Source organism: Hylaeus anthracinus, unplaced genomic scaffold, assembly GCF_026225885.1.
Source record: "Hylaeus anthracinus isolate JK02 unplaced genomic scaffold, UHH_iyHylAnth1.0_haploid 2, whole genome shotgun sequence".
In the NCBI taxonomy this organism is placed as follows: Eukaryota; Metazoa; Arthropoda; class Insecta; order Hymenoptera; family Colletidae; genus Hylaeus; species Hylaeus anthracinus.
In genome coordinates, this window is record NW_026534838.1 from 571525 (window position 1) to 589996 (window position 18472).

The 18472-nt window shown below is 41.4% G+C and overlaps 2 protein-coding genes across 3 annotated transcripts in view; one reads left to right on the forward strand and one right to left on the reverse strand.

The window, feature by feature from the left end:
* The window catches only part of LOC128892957 (uncharacterized), a 628453-nt gene that overhangs the window by 18058 nt on the left and 591923 nt on the right, over positions 1-18472 (forward strand). The window lies entirely within an intron of this gene.
* Positions 14991-15542, reverse strand: LOC128892987 (golgin subfamily A member 6-like protein 6). Its single transcript, XM_054153680.1, has one exon. It carries the CDS (start codon positions 15540-15542, stop codon positions 14991-14993), a length of 552 nt encoding a protein of 183 aa, XP_054009655.1.

Here is an 18472-nt window from a genome sequence, read left to right on the forward strand (position 1 = left end):
AGACATCAAAACTGTGTCACTCCAATGCCTTGGACTATTGGACATGTAATCCACGCAACGTGACGACGTTCCAACCCTCACACTTGAGGGTGGACCACCCCTACCTCTGCCCCCCTCCATTCAGCTTCGGGGGCAGTTTTTGAAACGGAACCTTTTCGGCATTCATCCTTAACACATCGAGAACAAATATGGTGAAGTTCATCGCCCTACGATGTGTGGAAGTGCTCCCTTACGAAGGGGGTTGAAAATTTGAGAGCTGTTCCATCCCCCTCCCCACAAAGGGTCTTTATGGGGTGCACGGTATGAGTGATAGCATTTTCTGGATTAAGGGAGCCCAGAGAATGCATAGAGTCCAAAATCGAGACCGTCGCCCAAAAATTGTGGATTTTAGAAGTGGTGGGGGTTTGTGGAGAGTGGGTTTCTCTGAGAGGGATTTCAAGGGGTGCATTTTGAAACAATTTTTTCCTCAGCAAAAATGTTGTCCGAAGCTTCGTTTTTGAATTATTAGCGAAAACCCACCGACCAATCACAGTGCCCGAGTAGCGCGCGCTCAGCTGCGAGAGGCTGGTTCGAGCCCTGACGCTCGGGTCAGCCATTGGGCCAGCCATTGGACCAGTCTCTTGCGGCTGTGCGCGCGCTACTCGGGCGCTGTGATTGGTCGGTGGGTTTTCGCTAATAATTCAAAAACGAAGCATCAACCGACATTTTTGCAACGGAAACTGTAGTTCAGAATCGTCCCAGTTATTCTCCAGTTCCGGTTCTTAGACTAATTTTGGGACACCCTGTATATATTTTAGCAATGCTATCCCGTCCCTGTAGGCACGAACATCTATCACATTCTATTTAAAATTTGGTGTCGATACACGACACTCAAATTATAAAATTTAATAAAACTACGGTTATAAACTGTTTCAAATCTTATTTAATTTATTCATTTTTCGTAGTTGAAAATTCAAAAGTTACGACTAGCAATACTGTATGGTTACTAAACAATACGTTAACCTTGTGTTTTATATTATCTTCACTATTGAATTACTTCTCCATGCAATTGTTCTTAAAAATGAGCAAAAGTAATTGTAACGTTACAATTCGTCGAGGAATCACGAATTCATTCGTAGCTCTACTTCGAAGATGGCTTTCTATTCAATCCGCGAAGACATCGGACTCGCATTTGAATTTTAAGCGTTTTTCTAAAGATTCGATGCGGCTCGTTCTTCGATGACCTCATTCGCATTAAGCAGGAAAGTTCCGGGGATTGTGTTTTACAATCCTTTGCTGGAAAGTGGTTTCAATAAGAAGTGAGATTAAAGTTGTATAGATTCTTCCCTACTTTAAAAGCTCAATGTTCCTATTATTTAATTGTTCATATCGTTTTTATTAAATTTAAAATTTGAGTGTTTATGAATTCCCTGCAAGCTCTATTATTCCTGTTCAATCCAGAAGAAATATTTTTTTATATACCTTTTATACTTCTAATGAACTTAATTCAGGCCTATGTAGAAGCCACCTTTCAGAATTTTAATTACTCTGCAGGAAAGTGTATTTCTTCTACTAAATTCAAAATCTGTGTGTCTGTGAATTAGGTCTGGGTTAGGCCTATTTCAATTAAATTTAAAATATGTGTGTTTGTGAATTCCCTCTAAGTTCCATTATTCGTGTTCAATCCAGAAGAAATACTTTTTTATGTACCTTTTATACTTCTAATAAATTTAACCCATCTCTATGTAGAAGCCACCTTTTAAAATATTAATTACTCTGCAGGTAATTTTATTTCTTCTACCAAATTTTAAATCTGAATGAATTATTTTCAAGTTCTACTTACAGAGTACTTATAAAGTTTAGCAAATTTTTATTGGATAGATTTGTATACAGTAATAGTATTGTTTTGTCAAAGCTAAGCAGTATTGCGTTACGTTTGCCTGCATTGTTCTTCGTGTGTGTTGTAACCATGCGAGGTGGGTCTCGGGCACACATTTCAGATTCCCCTCACAACAATGCGAAATAATTTCGACCGCTACTTGACAAGCAAACTATGCACAGCCACGCGATGCCCTGAATATCATACGCGTTAAAATGATCAGAAACAGCCGGAATTTCGTATGCCACTGTAACACTGACTAGACATTGTATAAAATGCTATTAAAGATCGTTGGTACAATATTCTCTGGCATTGAATATCGTACAATACCTGGTTAGAAGATTTTCGACTGGATACAATGACTAATTATTGAATCTGCTTTTAAAAACTTATTGAATTTAGTATATGAATTTATTGATGTTCAATGTCTTACGTTTTGCTCTTCAAAAGATGAGATGAGTATATCTATTATGTTTCAGTAGATACACTGACGGACAAAATTAAAGAGACACGTTTTTAAAACGTCATATCTACGGGAGTTTTCAACCGATATTGGAGAAACTTCGCGAGGAGTAGTTTTGAAGTGTCCTATAAATGTGCGGAAAGTTGCATTGACGAGGGTTGATACGAAGGGGTTAAGTCACCCCCGTAAAGAGGGGCACGTCGAAAGACGTCACTTCTGAAGAGACCAAGGGTGACGGAAGGGGTTGAAAAAATCAAAAAAACCTTTGGGGCGACCCTCGATGCCCTCAACAAAATGCACCCATCAAAATCCTTCTCGGGCAAACCCACCCCTCACAACACCCCACCCCCTCAAAAATCCACAATTTTTTGACTACAGTCCCGAATTTGGGCTCAATGCATTCCCTGGACTCCCCTGATCCAGGAAATGCCAACGCTCACGCCGTGGGCCGTAGAGGCACCCCTTGGAGGGATGGAATAGTTCGCCACTTTTCAACACCCTTCATAAGGAAGCACTTCCACACCTCGAAGGTCGATGAAATTCACCATGTTCATTCTCGGTACGTTAAGGATCAATGTCATTTAAAGCTCGTTTCGAAAACTGCCCCTGGAGCTGAACAGGGTGGCCCAGAGTTAAGGGTGGTCCACCCACAGGTGTAGGGGTTGGAACGATGTTTCGTTGCGTGCAACACATGTGATACGGTCCAAGGCATTGGAGTGACACAATTTTGATGTCTTTTCCCCGCGTGGATAGCATTACAGTACGAAAATGACGTTTTTTTTAGAAAACCCACCCGCGAGTTTAGGCCTGTGTACCAGGTGAACGAGTAACCCCACGTCAACGCCGTTTGTGGATTCGGACGCACAAATGCTTTATTAACAGGACCCCAAAAATTCGGATATTTTGAATCACGCTTTCATTGTCAAATCGGAGTAGATTTAAAAGAGTATTAAGTAGGCCGGACAGAGCCGGCATGCAGAAGTGGAGCCAGACCAGACCGGATTCCAATTTAACGTGGGCTGACCACGTACGGCTGCAGGCCCAAAGGTTTTTTTGATTTTTTCAACCCCTTCCGTCACCCTTGTTCTCTTCAGAAGTGGCGTCTTTCGACGTGCCCCTCTTTACGGGGGTGACTTAACCCCTTCGTATCAACCCTCGCCAATGCAACTTTGCGCACATTTAGAGGACACTTCATAACTACTCCTCGCGAAGTTTCCCCAATATCGGTTGAAAACTCCCATAGATATGACGTTTTAAAAACGTGTCTCTTTAATTTTGTCCGTCAGTGTAGTTCGATTTTGGAGGAAATAATTATCTCTCTCTTCTATTAGTTATTGCTCTTCTATTAGTTATTTATATGAATTTGTTGCTGTTCAGTGACTTACGTCTTGCTCCTCAAAAGTTGACATAAGTATATCTATTCGTATGTCTCAGTGCATAGTTAAGTCTTGGCGAAATGGTCATCCATTGATACCACACCCAATTAATTATCTACAGTGTGTTCCACAATTAGTGCCACAATTAGAACCGGAAATGGGAGGTACTTGGGGCGTTTCTGATCCATAATTTCCTTTGCAAAAATGTTGTCCAAGGCTCCGTTTTTGAATTATTAACGAAAAACCACGGACCAATCACAGCGCTCGAGTAGCGCGCGATCAGCCGTGCGCGACTGATCGCGCGCTACTCGAGCGCTGTGATTGGTCCGTGGTTTTTCGTTAATAATTCAAAAACGAAGCCTCGGATAACATTTTCGCTGAGGAAAAAATTGTTTCAAATCACCCCTCGGACCACCTCTTTCAAGGAACTCCATCAATTTTGGGACACTCTGTATATGGATTTGTTGCTGTTCAATGTCTTACGTCTTGCTCTTCAGAAGCTGAGCTCGGTATATTTAATTCTATGTTTCAGTACGTAGTTCGGTGTTGAATCCTTTTTCAATTCACAAACTGTACAATATTTTTTTATCGGAAAGATTCCACAAGAAGTAATAGGCAAGTAATTTGATTTCGTGAAGGCTTCGACTGCGTCCAGCACCAAAATGCAAATGCAAAAATGAAATATCGCTTCTAATCCCAATGTATTAAAGTTCGAGCTTAATCCTGAAACATATTATATACAGGGTGACAGAGTTACACCACCAGAATATCTCTTCCAATTGTGCTGGTACAAAACATATTTTACATTTTGAATGATATCGAGTGACTCATAAACTGCAGCATATTACTTTTCAACGTCTTATCTTTTAAGGAGATTTTAAGGTCATCGATGTTTTTTCAATCATAAATATATATATTTTCCTAACACATTACGTAGCTGACATTAAAATACGGAGCAGATATTTGAATGATTCAATATGAACTTTAAATTACATCCTACTTAAAAAACTGAACAGAAACACCATCTTAAAAACTCCATAAGAAATAAGACGATCAAGAAAAAAATATTGCAGCGTATGAACCTCTCTATAACAATCAAATTGCACGTAAAATATTTATTATATCATCACGATTGGGAGAGACATTCAAGTGGTCTGTTTTAGGTGTGACACCCTGTATATTCTGGAATGGGATAGTTAAAAGTGTGGCGCCCATGCGGCCAACTTTTTTCTGCCCGGCGAGCGATTGGCGCATTTCGTTAAATTAATTAAAACTGGTTGCCGCTCGACGAGACTGACTAATGACGAACGTACTGACTGCGTTTCGCGTATTCATTAACCGGCGAAACTTTCGTAAAGATGCCCCCGCCAGTCCGCGGGCGCAATTGCACGGAATTTCCACCGACGCTTCCTATACTGAATAATTAAACGTGGTCGTAAGAGCCGAGGCAAAAGTGGTCCACAGCTTCGAAACCATTACACACTGGAGAAGAAGCGGGCCGAGACACTCGCCCGCCGCTGTCATTACTGGAAATTTATGTAACCTTCCTATGAATGAGACAAAGGAAAGCGAGATATACCCGGTTTGAACTTCTTGGGGACGTCTTGGGAACGGGGTTGTGAAACTTTCGAGTGCGATTCAGTATGGATAACAGTGGAGGTGAGAGGAGGGGATACAAATGTACCGATAGAGCTGATAAGGTAGATAATGGTAACCTTTTGCTTATCTCGAGTGAAAATGCATGACGCATGAAGTCCGTTGCTGGATAGTTGGCGAGGCAGCTCAATTGGTTGTGCGTGTAACGGTGACAACTCTACCGGCAGAGATCGGCCGAGGCAAAAGCTAGCGCGTGACGAAAGCCGTGAACGAGATAGTGCGAGAAAGCAATATTGTAGGAGTCTAAACGGAAAATAAGGCACAGGAATTCGAACCCACGATCCTCGGATCCACAGTCGACAGCTTTACCTACGCGACCAATCCTGTACCTTACGTTACGTGTTCTTATTTGACTCCTTATTGTTGGGTATGGGAGGCGTGGATACTACAGTACAGTATAGTCTCCATAAATGCTGAAACTTCGGACTGAACTGGTGGATTTCTGATAGAGTTCGTACATTCTCTGATGTTTTGCCCACAAGCTTCGAACGTAGAGAAGGACAGCGAATAAAGAAGAAGACGTAGCGAAAACACCTGGGTATGTCGATGAGACAATGTAATGTAACGTTGAAACTTTTTTATTATTAACTTCTTTGTTGTAAAACTTTCGCCATCACATTCGTGACATTTTTCTGATTACAATGAGACCAAACACGACGTAATTCGCAACGTATTTACTTGTACAACTTATTATGTATACATTATGTATACATGTATAGAGCATTCGCTCTGTCCTCTTCTTTATCCGCTGTCCTTCTCTACGTTCGAAGCTCGTCGACAAACATCAGAGGCAGAGAATATACGATCATGTAAACACTGCTCGACGATCGAACTCCTTGACCCCCCAAGGGGTATACCCCTCAGTGGTGGGGATAGTTTCGGGGCATTTATGGGATAGAAATTTGTGTATTTGTGGAAACTTTACTGTAGTAACCATTGCCGTAATGTTAACCCTCGGACATCGAACGCTCGCACAACGGAGCCACTATTCAGGTATCAGAATTTGACTATGCAGTGTTACTGTTTGAGAAAAGAGGGACTCCGGGGAGGTTTAGGCGGAGCGAGCGTAATCAACTGTCCCCTCAGTCCCCTCTAGTTGGGCGGACGCACGCCAACAAACCAGCAACGGACTTTATTTTCCCAGATTCTATGGGGGAACCGGGGTTATAAGGCCTAAACTAAAACCACACGTCCATCTAAACTACAAGGGTGGTGCCTGGACCTCGCGAGAATTCAACAGGCCACCTCCCAGAGATAATGGTATCCTTTCAACTGAACTGTAGTGACGTGGACATCTACGGTTAAGGTCTGAGGAATGTTCAACTCTAAGCAATAATCACTTATGTCCAATTCGCAATTGTCGCAAAAAGTTGTGGTTTAATTGAAACTAGCATCGTAGCTCCAGTCACCGTTGGTCCATCCCTGGTCGTAGCAGTAACAGTAACCGAGAAATTGTTCTGTACGTGGACGAGCCAAGGGAGTTCCTTTTCCTCTCACGGAACATTTTTCGCTTCGATTCGAATCAGCGGTACCGTCATATCTCCCCGTACTTGTCCAGCGAGCCGGGATAAGGACGAGAATCGACGAAACGTCCTGGCGGAGTCGTTCGTGACAGAGCCAGTCGATGGAATTCTCGGACCTTTTCAGTTCTTTCGCCACTTTAGTCGTCTTCCTCCCGGAACGGAATGCTCCTTCGGACCAACGTGTTCCTCCACTTATCAGTTGCCGACTGCCACGTTCTTTATGACGGTGCTATGTTTTCATAACTTCACTCGTGTCAGCGCGGGGAGGTTGCTCATTGCATTTCCCGCAGAATGTTTGCTAACATTGTGTCAGGGTGAAATGGGATCGCGAGGGAGGTGGGGTGCAGTGTCTCAGAAATTCGTTTCTCGATACTGCATCTCTCCTTCTCGAAGTTGGAGAGATCCTATTTCAAATCATTGTAATTGGATTGTTCTGACGCGCGTATCTGAGATCCAAGGAGATCGAACACGACTGAGAATCACTTGTGCAAGATCCTCGGGTTGAGACTCGATCGGGACTCTTGTAGATGGAATTAGGTTAACGTGATAGGTTATAATGTATTTTTGAGGAATTGTTGGGGGCAATTGGTAGAGTTGTGGAAAGGGAAGCGAACATACGTTAACGGAAGGGAGCTTTTAGGGACTGAGGTGAAATATAGGTGGGATTAGGTTAGGTTAATAGGTAACATTGCAAGAATTTTGAGGAATTGTTGTGGGTGTACGTATTAATAGTGGACGTTTTGAGAAATTGGAAGGCTCGTGGAGGCGAAAGTGACCATATGTTAACTGAAGTGAGCTTTTAGGGACTGAGGGAATGTTCCTGAGGTAATAGTAACTTAAACACAGCTTAGTATGCCCACTGGCTGGCAGCAGTGGCCAGTTGTAATGATCTCTATCCAGTTCTAGCCATGTTACTTATTCTTTGTGCGAAACGAGTGTTTTAGCTATGATAGCTAAATCATCCTGTGTTATATAAGGGAGGAATTAGGAAAAATCATGAAGCTACGAGGGAGGAAGAATGTCTCTGAAAATGAAGAATTCAATGTATACTCTTGAATGTGGAAAGAAGGGAGACAGAAGCTCAAGGGGGAAGAAATTTGTTGTATTACTGAGGAGAGAGAAAGAGGGATGGAGGAATGAGGAAACAGTTATTTATCCGAGGGTAAAGATTGTTTGGTTAATCTCTGAACCTGCAAACAAGAGAACGATAAAAAAAGAAAATGTTTCTCGCAGGTATAACAAAAATGTTCGCTGAGATATCTTTCTTTCTCTATTTTGTAACTATTCTTTAATCCTAAATATTTGTTGAACTTTTCTGTATTCGACAAGGATTTGATGTGTTATGTGAACGTAAGAAATTACAAATTTACAAAATAGTCCCATTTAAAAATCGAACAAGTGACAAAGTCGGATCAGTGTAGTTATTTTTTTATTCATATTAAGTAGACCGTGTCAGATATTGTTACAGTTTTAGTTTCACGGTATTGACGGAAGTGTCGTCCGTAATTTCACCAAATTTCAAGTCAAAAGCCGAAGTAGCTTTCGTGATATCGCTTCCACAAGTTTGAAAAGTGTGGTTTCGGGAAAAACGGCTTTAAAGTTTCCGATCGGCAGCTACTGCCACAACACACCGTCTTCTTTAAACTCTCATAACTTTATCGATTCTGGCAAATTCGGGCTGAAATTTTACTCGGGGCACTTCGCGAGACTATAAGCTCCCCGAAAATGCAGTAAAGTTTAATTCTGCATCGTAATCCCACCAATCTCACGTTCTATTCCCTTTGACTGAAACTCTAATTTTCCTTGAAGTGAAATCCTGCGTGTTTGAGATTCTCGTATAACTCGTACAATTTTTATTCATCATGCTTCCCAATATTATACGCTAATATTATACAATAATCCTTACAATTTCTACACAATTTTCAATTCCCTGCCTGATGACATTCTAAATATTCACCTGTGTTTGTGATTTCAATATAAATCCTATAATTTTTATACAGCATGTTTGACACAATAATATCGTTATACTAGACAGTATTTCTTATAATTTTTACTGAATTTCCTTTCATTGGATCTACACTGGTAGAAGCTTCATAACAACACCAAACTCTGCTTGTAGACACTCCACCTATCCACCTATATTTACGATTCCGTCTATTTGCAACTTTTGGAAAACGTTTGATAACGTACTGAACACGGAGAATTGCACTACATTACATTTTTTAAGACAGTTTCAATCGCTTCCATAGGATGGAACGACGGAAGGATGGAAATACTGTCTAAATATCATACAATATTCCTCCTAATCGGGACTGACTGGTGCATTCATGGTAGAGTTCATACATTCTCTGATGTTTTACCGACAAGCTTCGAACGTAGAGAAGGAGAGCGAATAAAGAAGAGAACGAAGCGAAAACATAGAGTTTATTCGCCATGCTTGACGCAATACTGTCTTAATATCATACAATATTCCTCCTAATCGCGACGCAATATTCTTCACGTTTAACCCGCACAAGTAGCCCCGAATATAATTTAACCAAACCGCCTGCAAGACCCACGCTGCACTTCGCTTCTAAAAATAATACACGTTCGAAACCACCACGCTCCCTGCTGCAGAAACTCATTTTTAATATTCTTTTGCCCGGCGTCCGGTAAACAAAAGATTTTTCGGCGAACGTAGGGAAATACGAGGCGAGTGTTGCCGTGGCCCATGAAAACTTCTTATAGTTTTCATTTAGTCATATAACTTCTTTAGTATATTTACTCTGCGTCGGTATAATTCACCGCGAAGGGGCCACGGGAATAAACCTCGAACGCGGGAACCTCGCTCGTTGGAAAAATCACGGAATCAGGGCAAAACACTTTCGACTTGTTTCACAATGGCGATTAATTTTCCCACGGCTCGGCGACGAGTTGTATCCCGACGTGAGATTTCCTACAAATCCGACGGTGAGCCGAGGATTTATAGAATGTGACAGCGTTCCCAAGAATTATCGGCTCACGAATTTTTGTTTATATCGTGGACACAACCCCTGGGCTGCGTTTATGGTGAAATCGTTTATATTTTGGCGATTACAAAGCGTGTCTTTGATATTAAAAAGAATTGTGTGAATTTTCGATCAATTAAATGAAATAATTAGACACGACACAGAGTTAGCACTAAGAAACCATAAGAATAGCAACACTAAAGTTACTACTTAGTTAATTAGTAATTAACTAAGGCCAACATTATTTCTAATCTTCTCATATAATAAAAATGAACGCAATGAATTAAATAAACGTTTTCTATGTAAATAGGAGAAAAATAGAAAAACAGAGTAAAATTGGAATTTTTTGTACCTTTATTTAATTGTTCATAACTCCGGTATTTATCCATAGATTTTCTTCACTAAGAGCTTGTTTTCTTCGAAAAAGTGCGATCTATATGCAAACAATAAGAAACTGGGCATAATTTGTCAGTTTATACTTTTTCATGGCGATACAAGAAATTTTCGTATGTTATTTTAGCCCAAAAAATCGAAGTTTCTCATATATTTTGGATCATGGCACTTAAACTACTCATGAGTAGTTGGTAGAGTTCAATGGTATACATAGATGCATACTCTACATAGAGTCGATGAGCTTAATACTAAGTACGAAACCATGAAAATCAAAGGAAAGGGTTGACTCCACGGTACAACCAGAGAAACAGGAAAAACAAACAAAATCAGAAAACAAATTTTCTTTGATTTCCAAAGTTTGTGTCTGACTCTGCAAAGTAATTATTTCAACTAAGAGGGTGAAGCTAAAATGAGATCGCGACCATGCAACTGGACTTAATGAATCAGTTCCGTTTCCTCTTGGTGGGTCTGACTCGAGAGAAAGACGATCGACGTCTCCAAACCAGTCTACTACAACCTGCAGCCTGTCGGGAGTCACAGGACCAGACTTGTACCCTTCGGGAGTCACAGGACCCGACTTGCACCCTTCGGGAGCCACAGGATCCTATTTGCACTCGACTCACTGCTCTTTTGAAGTTTCCGCGGCGCGCCAGGAGCCACAGGATCCGACTTGCACTCGACTCACTGCTCTTTTGAAGTTTCCGCGGCGCGCCGGGAGCCACAGGATCCGACTTGTACCCATCTCACTGCTCTTTTCGAGTTACCGCGCCGCGTCGGGAGCCACAGGACCCGACTTGCACCCGTTTCACTGCTCGTTTGAACTTACTGCGCTGCGCCGAGAGCCTGGACTACACTAGACGTGATACAGAGAGTAGAGAACTGACCCAAGTCAGTCAGACGCCTCCAAAGGCGTCGATTGTCTTCCTCTCGAATACAGATCCACCAAAAAGACAACCGATCATTCTGTTCAGGTACACAGTTGGCCACTTCACTTATCACGTGAAGCAATAGTGATCGAAGTGGAGAACGAAGTTACGAGTTCAATATGGACCTACGAATAAACAAAAGAATTAAATAAATGATTAATAATTATTTATTAGAGGACAGACACTCGTACATGTATGCATGCCTTAAAAGTAACATACGAGGGAACATATCCAATTGTCACACGCGAATTTTGGTAAACTTTATGTGGTAGGTAGTTTTTACAAAAATATTTCACACGTATTTTTTTTTATCAACAATTGTCCATATTGAAAGGGTGAAAACAGCCCTTAAAGTTAGGGGTGAAAACTTATGTTTTTTTTTAATATCTTGGAAACTAGAAGAGCTAAGACAAAACCGTTTGGTTTTTAAATATGGTTTTTAAATATGGTTTTTGAATTGGTAATTTACTCATTGCAGAAGAAATTGTTTACTTATTTATTTAAATAATTTCTTTATAAAAAGATGTTTTATTTTTGTAAATTCATGTTACTAAATATGGTTTCTCATACATGAAAATTTATATGCGTAAACTACAGGTTAAAATTAAGGATACATATTTTTGGAAATTTTGATTTTCACCATATAACAATAATTATATTAAATAGGGAATTCCTTCTTCTTCTCCAAAAATGTGGCGTCTTTATCATTTTTTTTTTTTTTCATAAAGTATGCAAGATTTTAATTTGAAATTTTACACACGTCTCTAGTATTATTTTGGTATGATGTACAAATTTATATGGAAAGATTTATCGAAAAATATAAATGTTACAGCCCGTTGACCGTGACGCCGTAATGACAACATTGGCCAGAACAAAAAATTCGTAACCTAGCTCCGCTAGTTTTCAACATATTTGAAAAAAACATGGTTTTCAATATAGAATATAGACGACGATTGCTGATAAAAAAATACGTGTCAAATATTTTTGTGAGAATTATCTACCACATAAATTTTATCAAAATCGACATGTGACAATTGCATATTTTCCTTTGTTAGATGCGTGCCTTAAAACTAACCAGACTAAACTAAGGTTCCCACAAGCGATACCAAGCTACGATAATTAAGGGAAATGTTACTACTCAAGCAAAAATAAGAGGAACACGAGACACGGATGCACAATCGCAAGATCTATATTGATCGAAGGATCATTGAAGAATGCGTGCTCGTTCCTCACATACTTGTTTGGGTCGCGGTCGTGGCTCGCTTGTGGCTCTGGAAGTAGAGAAGGGGAAGGGCAAACAACCGCGTGACATGACGGTCGCTTCAAAGGCTCGTTGAATCCATCGAGTAAATAATTTGCGAAACATTAATATTACAGAAAAGTCATATTCTCGGTCATTGTTTAAACAGTTATTGTTAATAATTAATATAACTATTCACAGAAATTAATATTTAGTTGGTCCAATCAATAGATATTAAAATATTAAATTAAAATATTAAAATATCGTGGTTTCGAATGATTAATATTAACATTAATATTACAGTTAGTTAGTTAGTTAGTTAGTTAGTTATAGTTTATTCTCTTTGCGGAGTACAAGCGGACCTCCGCTCCGCTTACATTTATTCCTCTTAACACTACTTATACAACTAAGCCTTATTTCTCTACCTTACATCTAACTTTCTACTCCATTCACACCTGTGAGAGAGAGAGAGAGACTCCATTCATCCCCTCCCTCATCACACACGCTCATTCCTGACCTCCGCTTCCGCTGATCGTCCTTGCTCTCATCTCTTCCACTCTCCTCATCCATACCTCCCCTTCCACCTCTTCTCCTAGCACCTCCGTCACAACCTCCTGCCACCCTTTTTCTCTACCCCAGTCCGTACATGCTCCCACGACTCTATTCGTCCCCAACAAACCCTGCATCTCCTTCTATCCTCTTCTTCCCAATACCTTCCCCCCTTTCATTTTACTCCCTAGTCTATATCCTACACCTTCTTTCCTCCCAATTCTTCGTCAAATACCTTGGTACCCCCTCTCCTTTTATCATTTTGTACCACTTATTGTATCTTGACTCCACTATCTTCCTCCACCTTTCTTCCCTCTGCACCTCTTTCTCCCTTCTTACTATCTCTTCCCCTCTCAATCGTCCTTCATCCCTCCACTCCTCCACCTTCCCTATACTTCACCTCTTTCTTTTCCAAAATTCTCTCCTCTCCTCCTCCCATTCTCCTAAAATCCTACCCCCCACTGCTCTCCCTCTTATCTCCATCCAACATTTCCTCGCCAGCACCCCTCCTTTCCCTTCACTTAATTTCCTTTCATATCCCCATGCCTCATCCATCCTCATACCAGCCCTTCCTCCCAACAACTCCCTCTGCATCTCCTCCCTCATCATGTATCCTGGCACTGTTCTTCCCACTCCCAATACCCATTTCAAAAATCTCTCCTGAACCCTCTCTATTTTCTGCCTCCCCTTCCATCCCCATACTTCTACCCCATACCCCATAACTGACCACACCAGCTTGTCAAACAGCCATACCCTTTTGCCCCAATCTTTCGTGAATTTCTTTCTTCCTATCCCCCATACCTGTCTCATCGCTATCATCCCTTTCTTAACTCTCTCATTAACCTGTTCTTCCTGCTTCCCATTCGCTATTAACACATAGCCCAGGTATTTAAATTTCTTCACTTCCTCAATCTCTCTGCCCTTCCACCTCCATTTCACCTTCCCTTTCCTCCCACCCCCACTCTTACATCTCATCATCTTCGTCTTCCCTACATTCACCTCCAACTTCTTCTCCTCAATGTACCTTTCCAATCTCGCCACCACCCCCTTCATTCCATCTTCATCCTCCACCATCACCGCTATATCATCCGCATAAGCCAGCGTGTATATTTTCTCTTCTCCGACCTTTACCCCTCCCCATCCTCCTTTCATCAGTACCTCTTCCATATCCGCCAGTAATATCGTGAAGAGCGTTGGACTTAGCGGACATCCTTGTCTCACCCCTCTCTCCGTCCAAAAACTCTCCCCCTCTTTCTCCCCTACCCTCACTTTACTTCTCGTCTCCCTCAAAATCGCCATGCACCTCCTCACCAGTCCTTCTCTCACCCCCACCTTCCTCATCGACTCTGCCAATACTTTCCTATCCACCGAATCGAAAGCTGCTTTCAAGTCCACAAACAGTACTATCATCTTGCCCCCCTTCCTTGCTATCTGCCTGTTTATTAGATAGTTGAGGACATAAATATTATCCATTGTCCCCACTCCCTTCTTGAATCCTGTCTGATTCGATGGTAGAATCCCTCCTTCCTCTATCTTCTTCCTTAGCCTATCCGCCAACACCCCCGCATACACCTTGTACGCCGTCTGCGTAAGCGTCATCCCTCTGTACTCCTCCTCTCTTGTCTCATCTCCTTTTTTTAACACTGGCACTACCACTCCTTCTGACCATTCTTTACCCTCTCCGCAGCCTGTTAGAAATTTCCCATAATTTTTTCCTTGCTACTTGCCCTCCATACTTCCATACTTCGTTCGGGATTCTGTCACCTCCTGTTGCTTTCCCCTCTTTTAACTTTTTTACTACCGCCCAAACTTCCTCTCTACTTACTTCCTCTTCTTCATTCTCCCCCTCTCTCCTCTCTCTTCGCCTTCAACCCTCCAGCCCACTCCTCCTACCACTCCTCTAAAATATTCGTCCCAAACCTCAATCTCTATTTTTGTATTCACTCCTTTCCTCCGCTTTCTTCCCCTATTGACAATCTTCCATACCTCTCCCTCCGTTCTTATCCCTTCTATCTCCTTCTACCACCTCTCTTTTTCGCTACTTTTCTTCTCTCTACTCATTTTACCTAACTCACTTCTTGCCTTCCTAAAGCTTTCCCCACTTCCTCCTTCCCTTTTCCATTTTTTCAATTCCTCTTCCGCTACATTCTTCTTCTTCTTCCATTCTTCATCCCACGCGTCTCTTCCTTCCTTCCTATTATACTTCTTCTCCATCTTTTCTAACACCTGTAATACCTCCCTTTTTAATTCTTCCCACACCTCTTCTACCTCTTTTACCCTTCCTTCTTTCCCTACAAACCCTTCCCCAAATTCCTTCCTTCTGTCTTCTGTCCACCATACCTTTTTCCCTCTCCCCCCTTTCCTCCTCCTCCATATTTTTTCATCTTCCCCTTTTTCTCTTTCTATCCATACTACCACTGGTTGGTGATCCGATTCCACTTTCTCCTCTACTACCAACCTTACCGTTCTTACCCTCGTTTCTTCATTTCCTAACACATAATCTATCACTGACTCTCCACTCCCTGTATACGTGAATTCGCCCTCTTCATCCCCTGTCACATCTCCGTTCATTATCCCCCACCCTAGCTCTCCCAGAAATTGGCACAGTCTCCTTCCCTCACTATTTCTTTTCTTGTCCTTCGACAAGTCCTCCCCCCTCCTCTGACCTCAATCCTCCTTGCGTCCCCGCCCTAGCGTTTAAATCTCCACCAATTATAACCCTTACCCCTTTCTCCCTTTCCTCCATCCATTCCCTCATTCTTTCCAGGTTCTTCTGCAAATCCTTATTCACATATACTCCTATCAAATTCCACACCTCCTCCCCTAACCATATTTTCCTAGTCATTATTCCCTTTTCCTCCTCCTCCTCCTCCCTTTCCACTCTTATAATTTTTATTCCTTCCTTTGCCCCTATAAGCATTCCCCCCATAGCCCGTCCTTTCTTCCCTCTCCTTACGGCATACTGTAATTCCCACACATATCCTTTCGTCGCTTTACTTCTTATTCCCTCCCACTCCCTTCTTCCCACCCATGTTTCACACATCACTACTACATCCCATTCTTTGATTCCCTCCCAAAAGTCCTTCTCTTTATTCTTCAATCCTGCCACATTCCAAAACGCCACCTTATATATCTTGCTTTCCTCTCCTGATCCTCCTTTTACACTTCTTTCTATACCTCTTTCACCTTCCCTTCTCTGCCATGAACCCCCCTCTGCCCGTATCCCTGTTCCTCTATCCACTTTTCCTCCACTTCATCCCATCTTCTCAGATTATTCTTAACCCACATCTTCATGTACCCAATCTGTACCCTCTTTCCCTCTCTTCTCTCTCTTTCCGCCTCTCTCTCTATCTTTTACCTTGCCCGCCTTTCTTCCTCTGTTCTATCGTCTTCTATTCTTTCCAGCCTCCCTTTTAATTCCCTTTTTGCCATCATTACCTTCCTCTTTCCCTCCACTCCTTCCATCTTCACCAGCAACCTACCTCTCCCCTCTCTATCCACTTTGCCTATCCTCCTTACTTCCTCTACTTTCTCTTTCGCCCCTATCCTCCCCCAAATCTCTTCCACCACTTCTTCCTTCCCCTTCCCTTCGACCTTCACACCTTTTATTATCAAATTCCTTCTTTTCCCTTCCCTCTCCTTTTTATGTATTCTTATTACCAACCCCCTTACCTTCTTACTCAACTCCCTCCTTTTCTCCTTACCTGTCTCCCCTACTTCCTCTTTTTTCTCTTTTAATTCTAACCTTTCCACTTTCTTTTCAAGCATTTCTATCTTCCCTCTTAACTCCGCCCTTTTTCTTTCCCAACTCTCTTTCATCTCGCTCAGTTGCCTTAGCATTTCTTCTCTTCCCTCTTCCACCCCCTTCCCTATCTTCTTTAAATCCTCTTCAATATTTTTCCTCATTCCCTCCATCAACCCTTTTAGCATTTGCTGCAATTCCGATTTTCCTACCCCCAACTTTTCTGGTGTTCTTTCTACTCTCTTACTTCTTTTAAATATTTCCTCTTCTTCCCTTGCTTCCCTCTCCTCCTCCCCTCCCCTCTCCGTCCTCTTTCCTCTGTTAAGCAATTCCTCTATATTCCCTAGACTCCCCGTCCTTTCCCTACCCCAACCCTCTGCCTTCATCGGTCTTTCTCTCCTTTTCGCCTCCTCCACCTTGCTATCACGCTACCTAACCTCTGACGACACGTGCTCAGCCTTCTCACCGGTTTGTCTCCCTTACCCTCACTCCCTTCACTATCTTCTACACTCCTCCAGTAGCCCTTCACCGCCACTCCCTGACCCTACCCTCCTAACTCAGTACCACCACACTATACCCACACTACCTTCCTCCAAACTTCCTTACACCTTTCACACAACTCACACACTCTGTCACCGGAAACGGAAGTCCATTAATATTACAGAAAAGTCATATTCTTGATCATTATTTAAACAATTATTGTTATAACTAATTTAACTATTGACAGAAATTAATATTTACTTGGTCCTATCAATAGATATTAAAATATTAAATTAAATTATTAGAATATCGTGGGTTCGAATCTCCGTGCCTTATTTTTCGTTGGGACTCCTACATTATTATTATTATCTAAGCAACCGATGAATCTGACAAAATAATAATAATTAGATTAAGAATTTTATATTGGTTTAAAAGTTGTGAGATTTCCTGGATAAAGTAACTTGAATAATATAGTTTCTACCGGGTTCGACTGATACAGGGGATAGAGAGTTTAAATCGAAATCAGAAAAACTAACTCCAAGTGGAAGCACGGAAACTTGTTTCAGTCTTGGAAATGTAAAACTAAAATAAGCTTTCAAGGAGGAGTTACATCGAAAGTTCTACGAATGTAGGATGAGCAGCGTAAATTTCTAAAGACGGAGATTTATCTCGCAGGGGATAAGGAATCAAACGCTTATGCAAAGAATAAGCGGGAGTTTATTTTGCATTAAGACACGGACTCGAGGGAACCGTTTTCATACTTAATCGCACTGAAGCAATATTAGCCACGTATAAAATAACGTTAATTTCTCTTCAAACAAATTGCGATATATTCCAATTCCTATCCTCGTCGTTTTTTAACCGACTTCGAAAAGGAGGAGGTTACTCAATTCGCCTTTTTTTTTTCTTTTGTGTCGTCTTAAGTACAGAATATCAATTTTCGAAATTTTCTTTTAATAGTACCCTCTGTTATTCGGAATCTCGGATACGATGAAGGATTTAACATTTAGAGATTAGAAATAGAACTCATACGGTACGAAGGATAACAAAAATATACTGGGTGTCTCAAAAATGTTTGAGGTCCTTGAAAGGAAATTTTCCTTAGCGCAAATGTTGTTTCAAATCACCCTTGAATCACCCCTTTCATGGACCTCCAATATTTTTGGGACACCTTGTGTAGAATTAAATCTGTTAACAATTAAATTATTAACAAAATTGTGTGACTTGATGACTAAATAGAATTCGAATTCTTAAAACTTCAACCAAATTGTATTTAAAT

Excerpts from the sequence above, each read along its gene's own strand:
- LOC128892987 (XM_054153680.1), bottom strand. The coding sequence starts at position 15,542 with ATGAACGGAGATGTGACAGGGGATGAAGAGGGCGAATTCACGTATACA.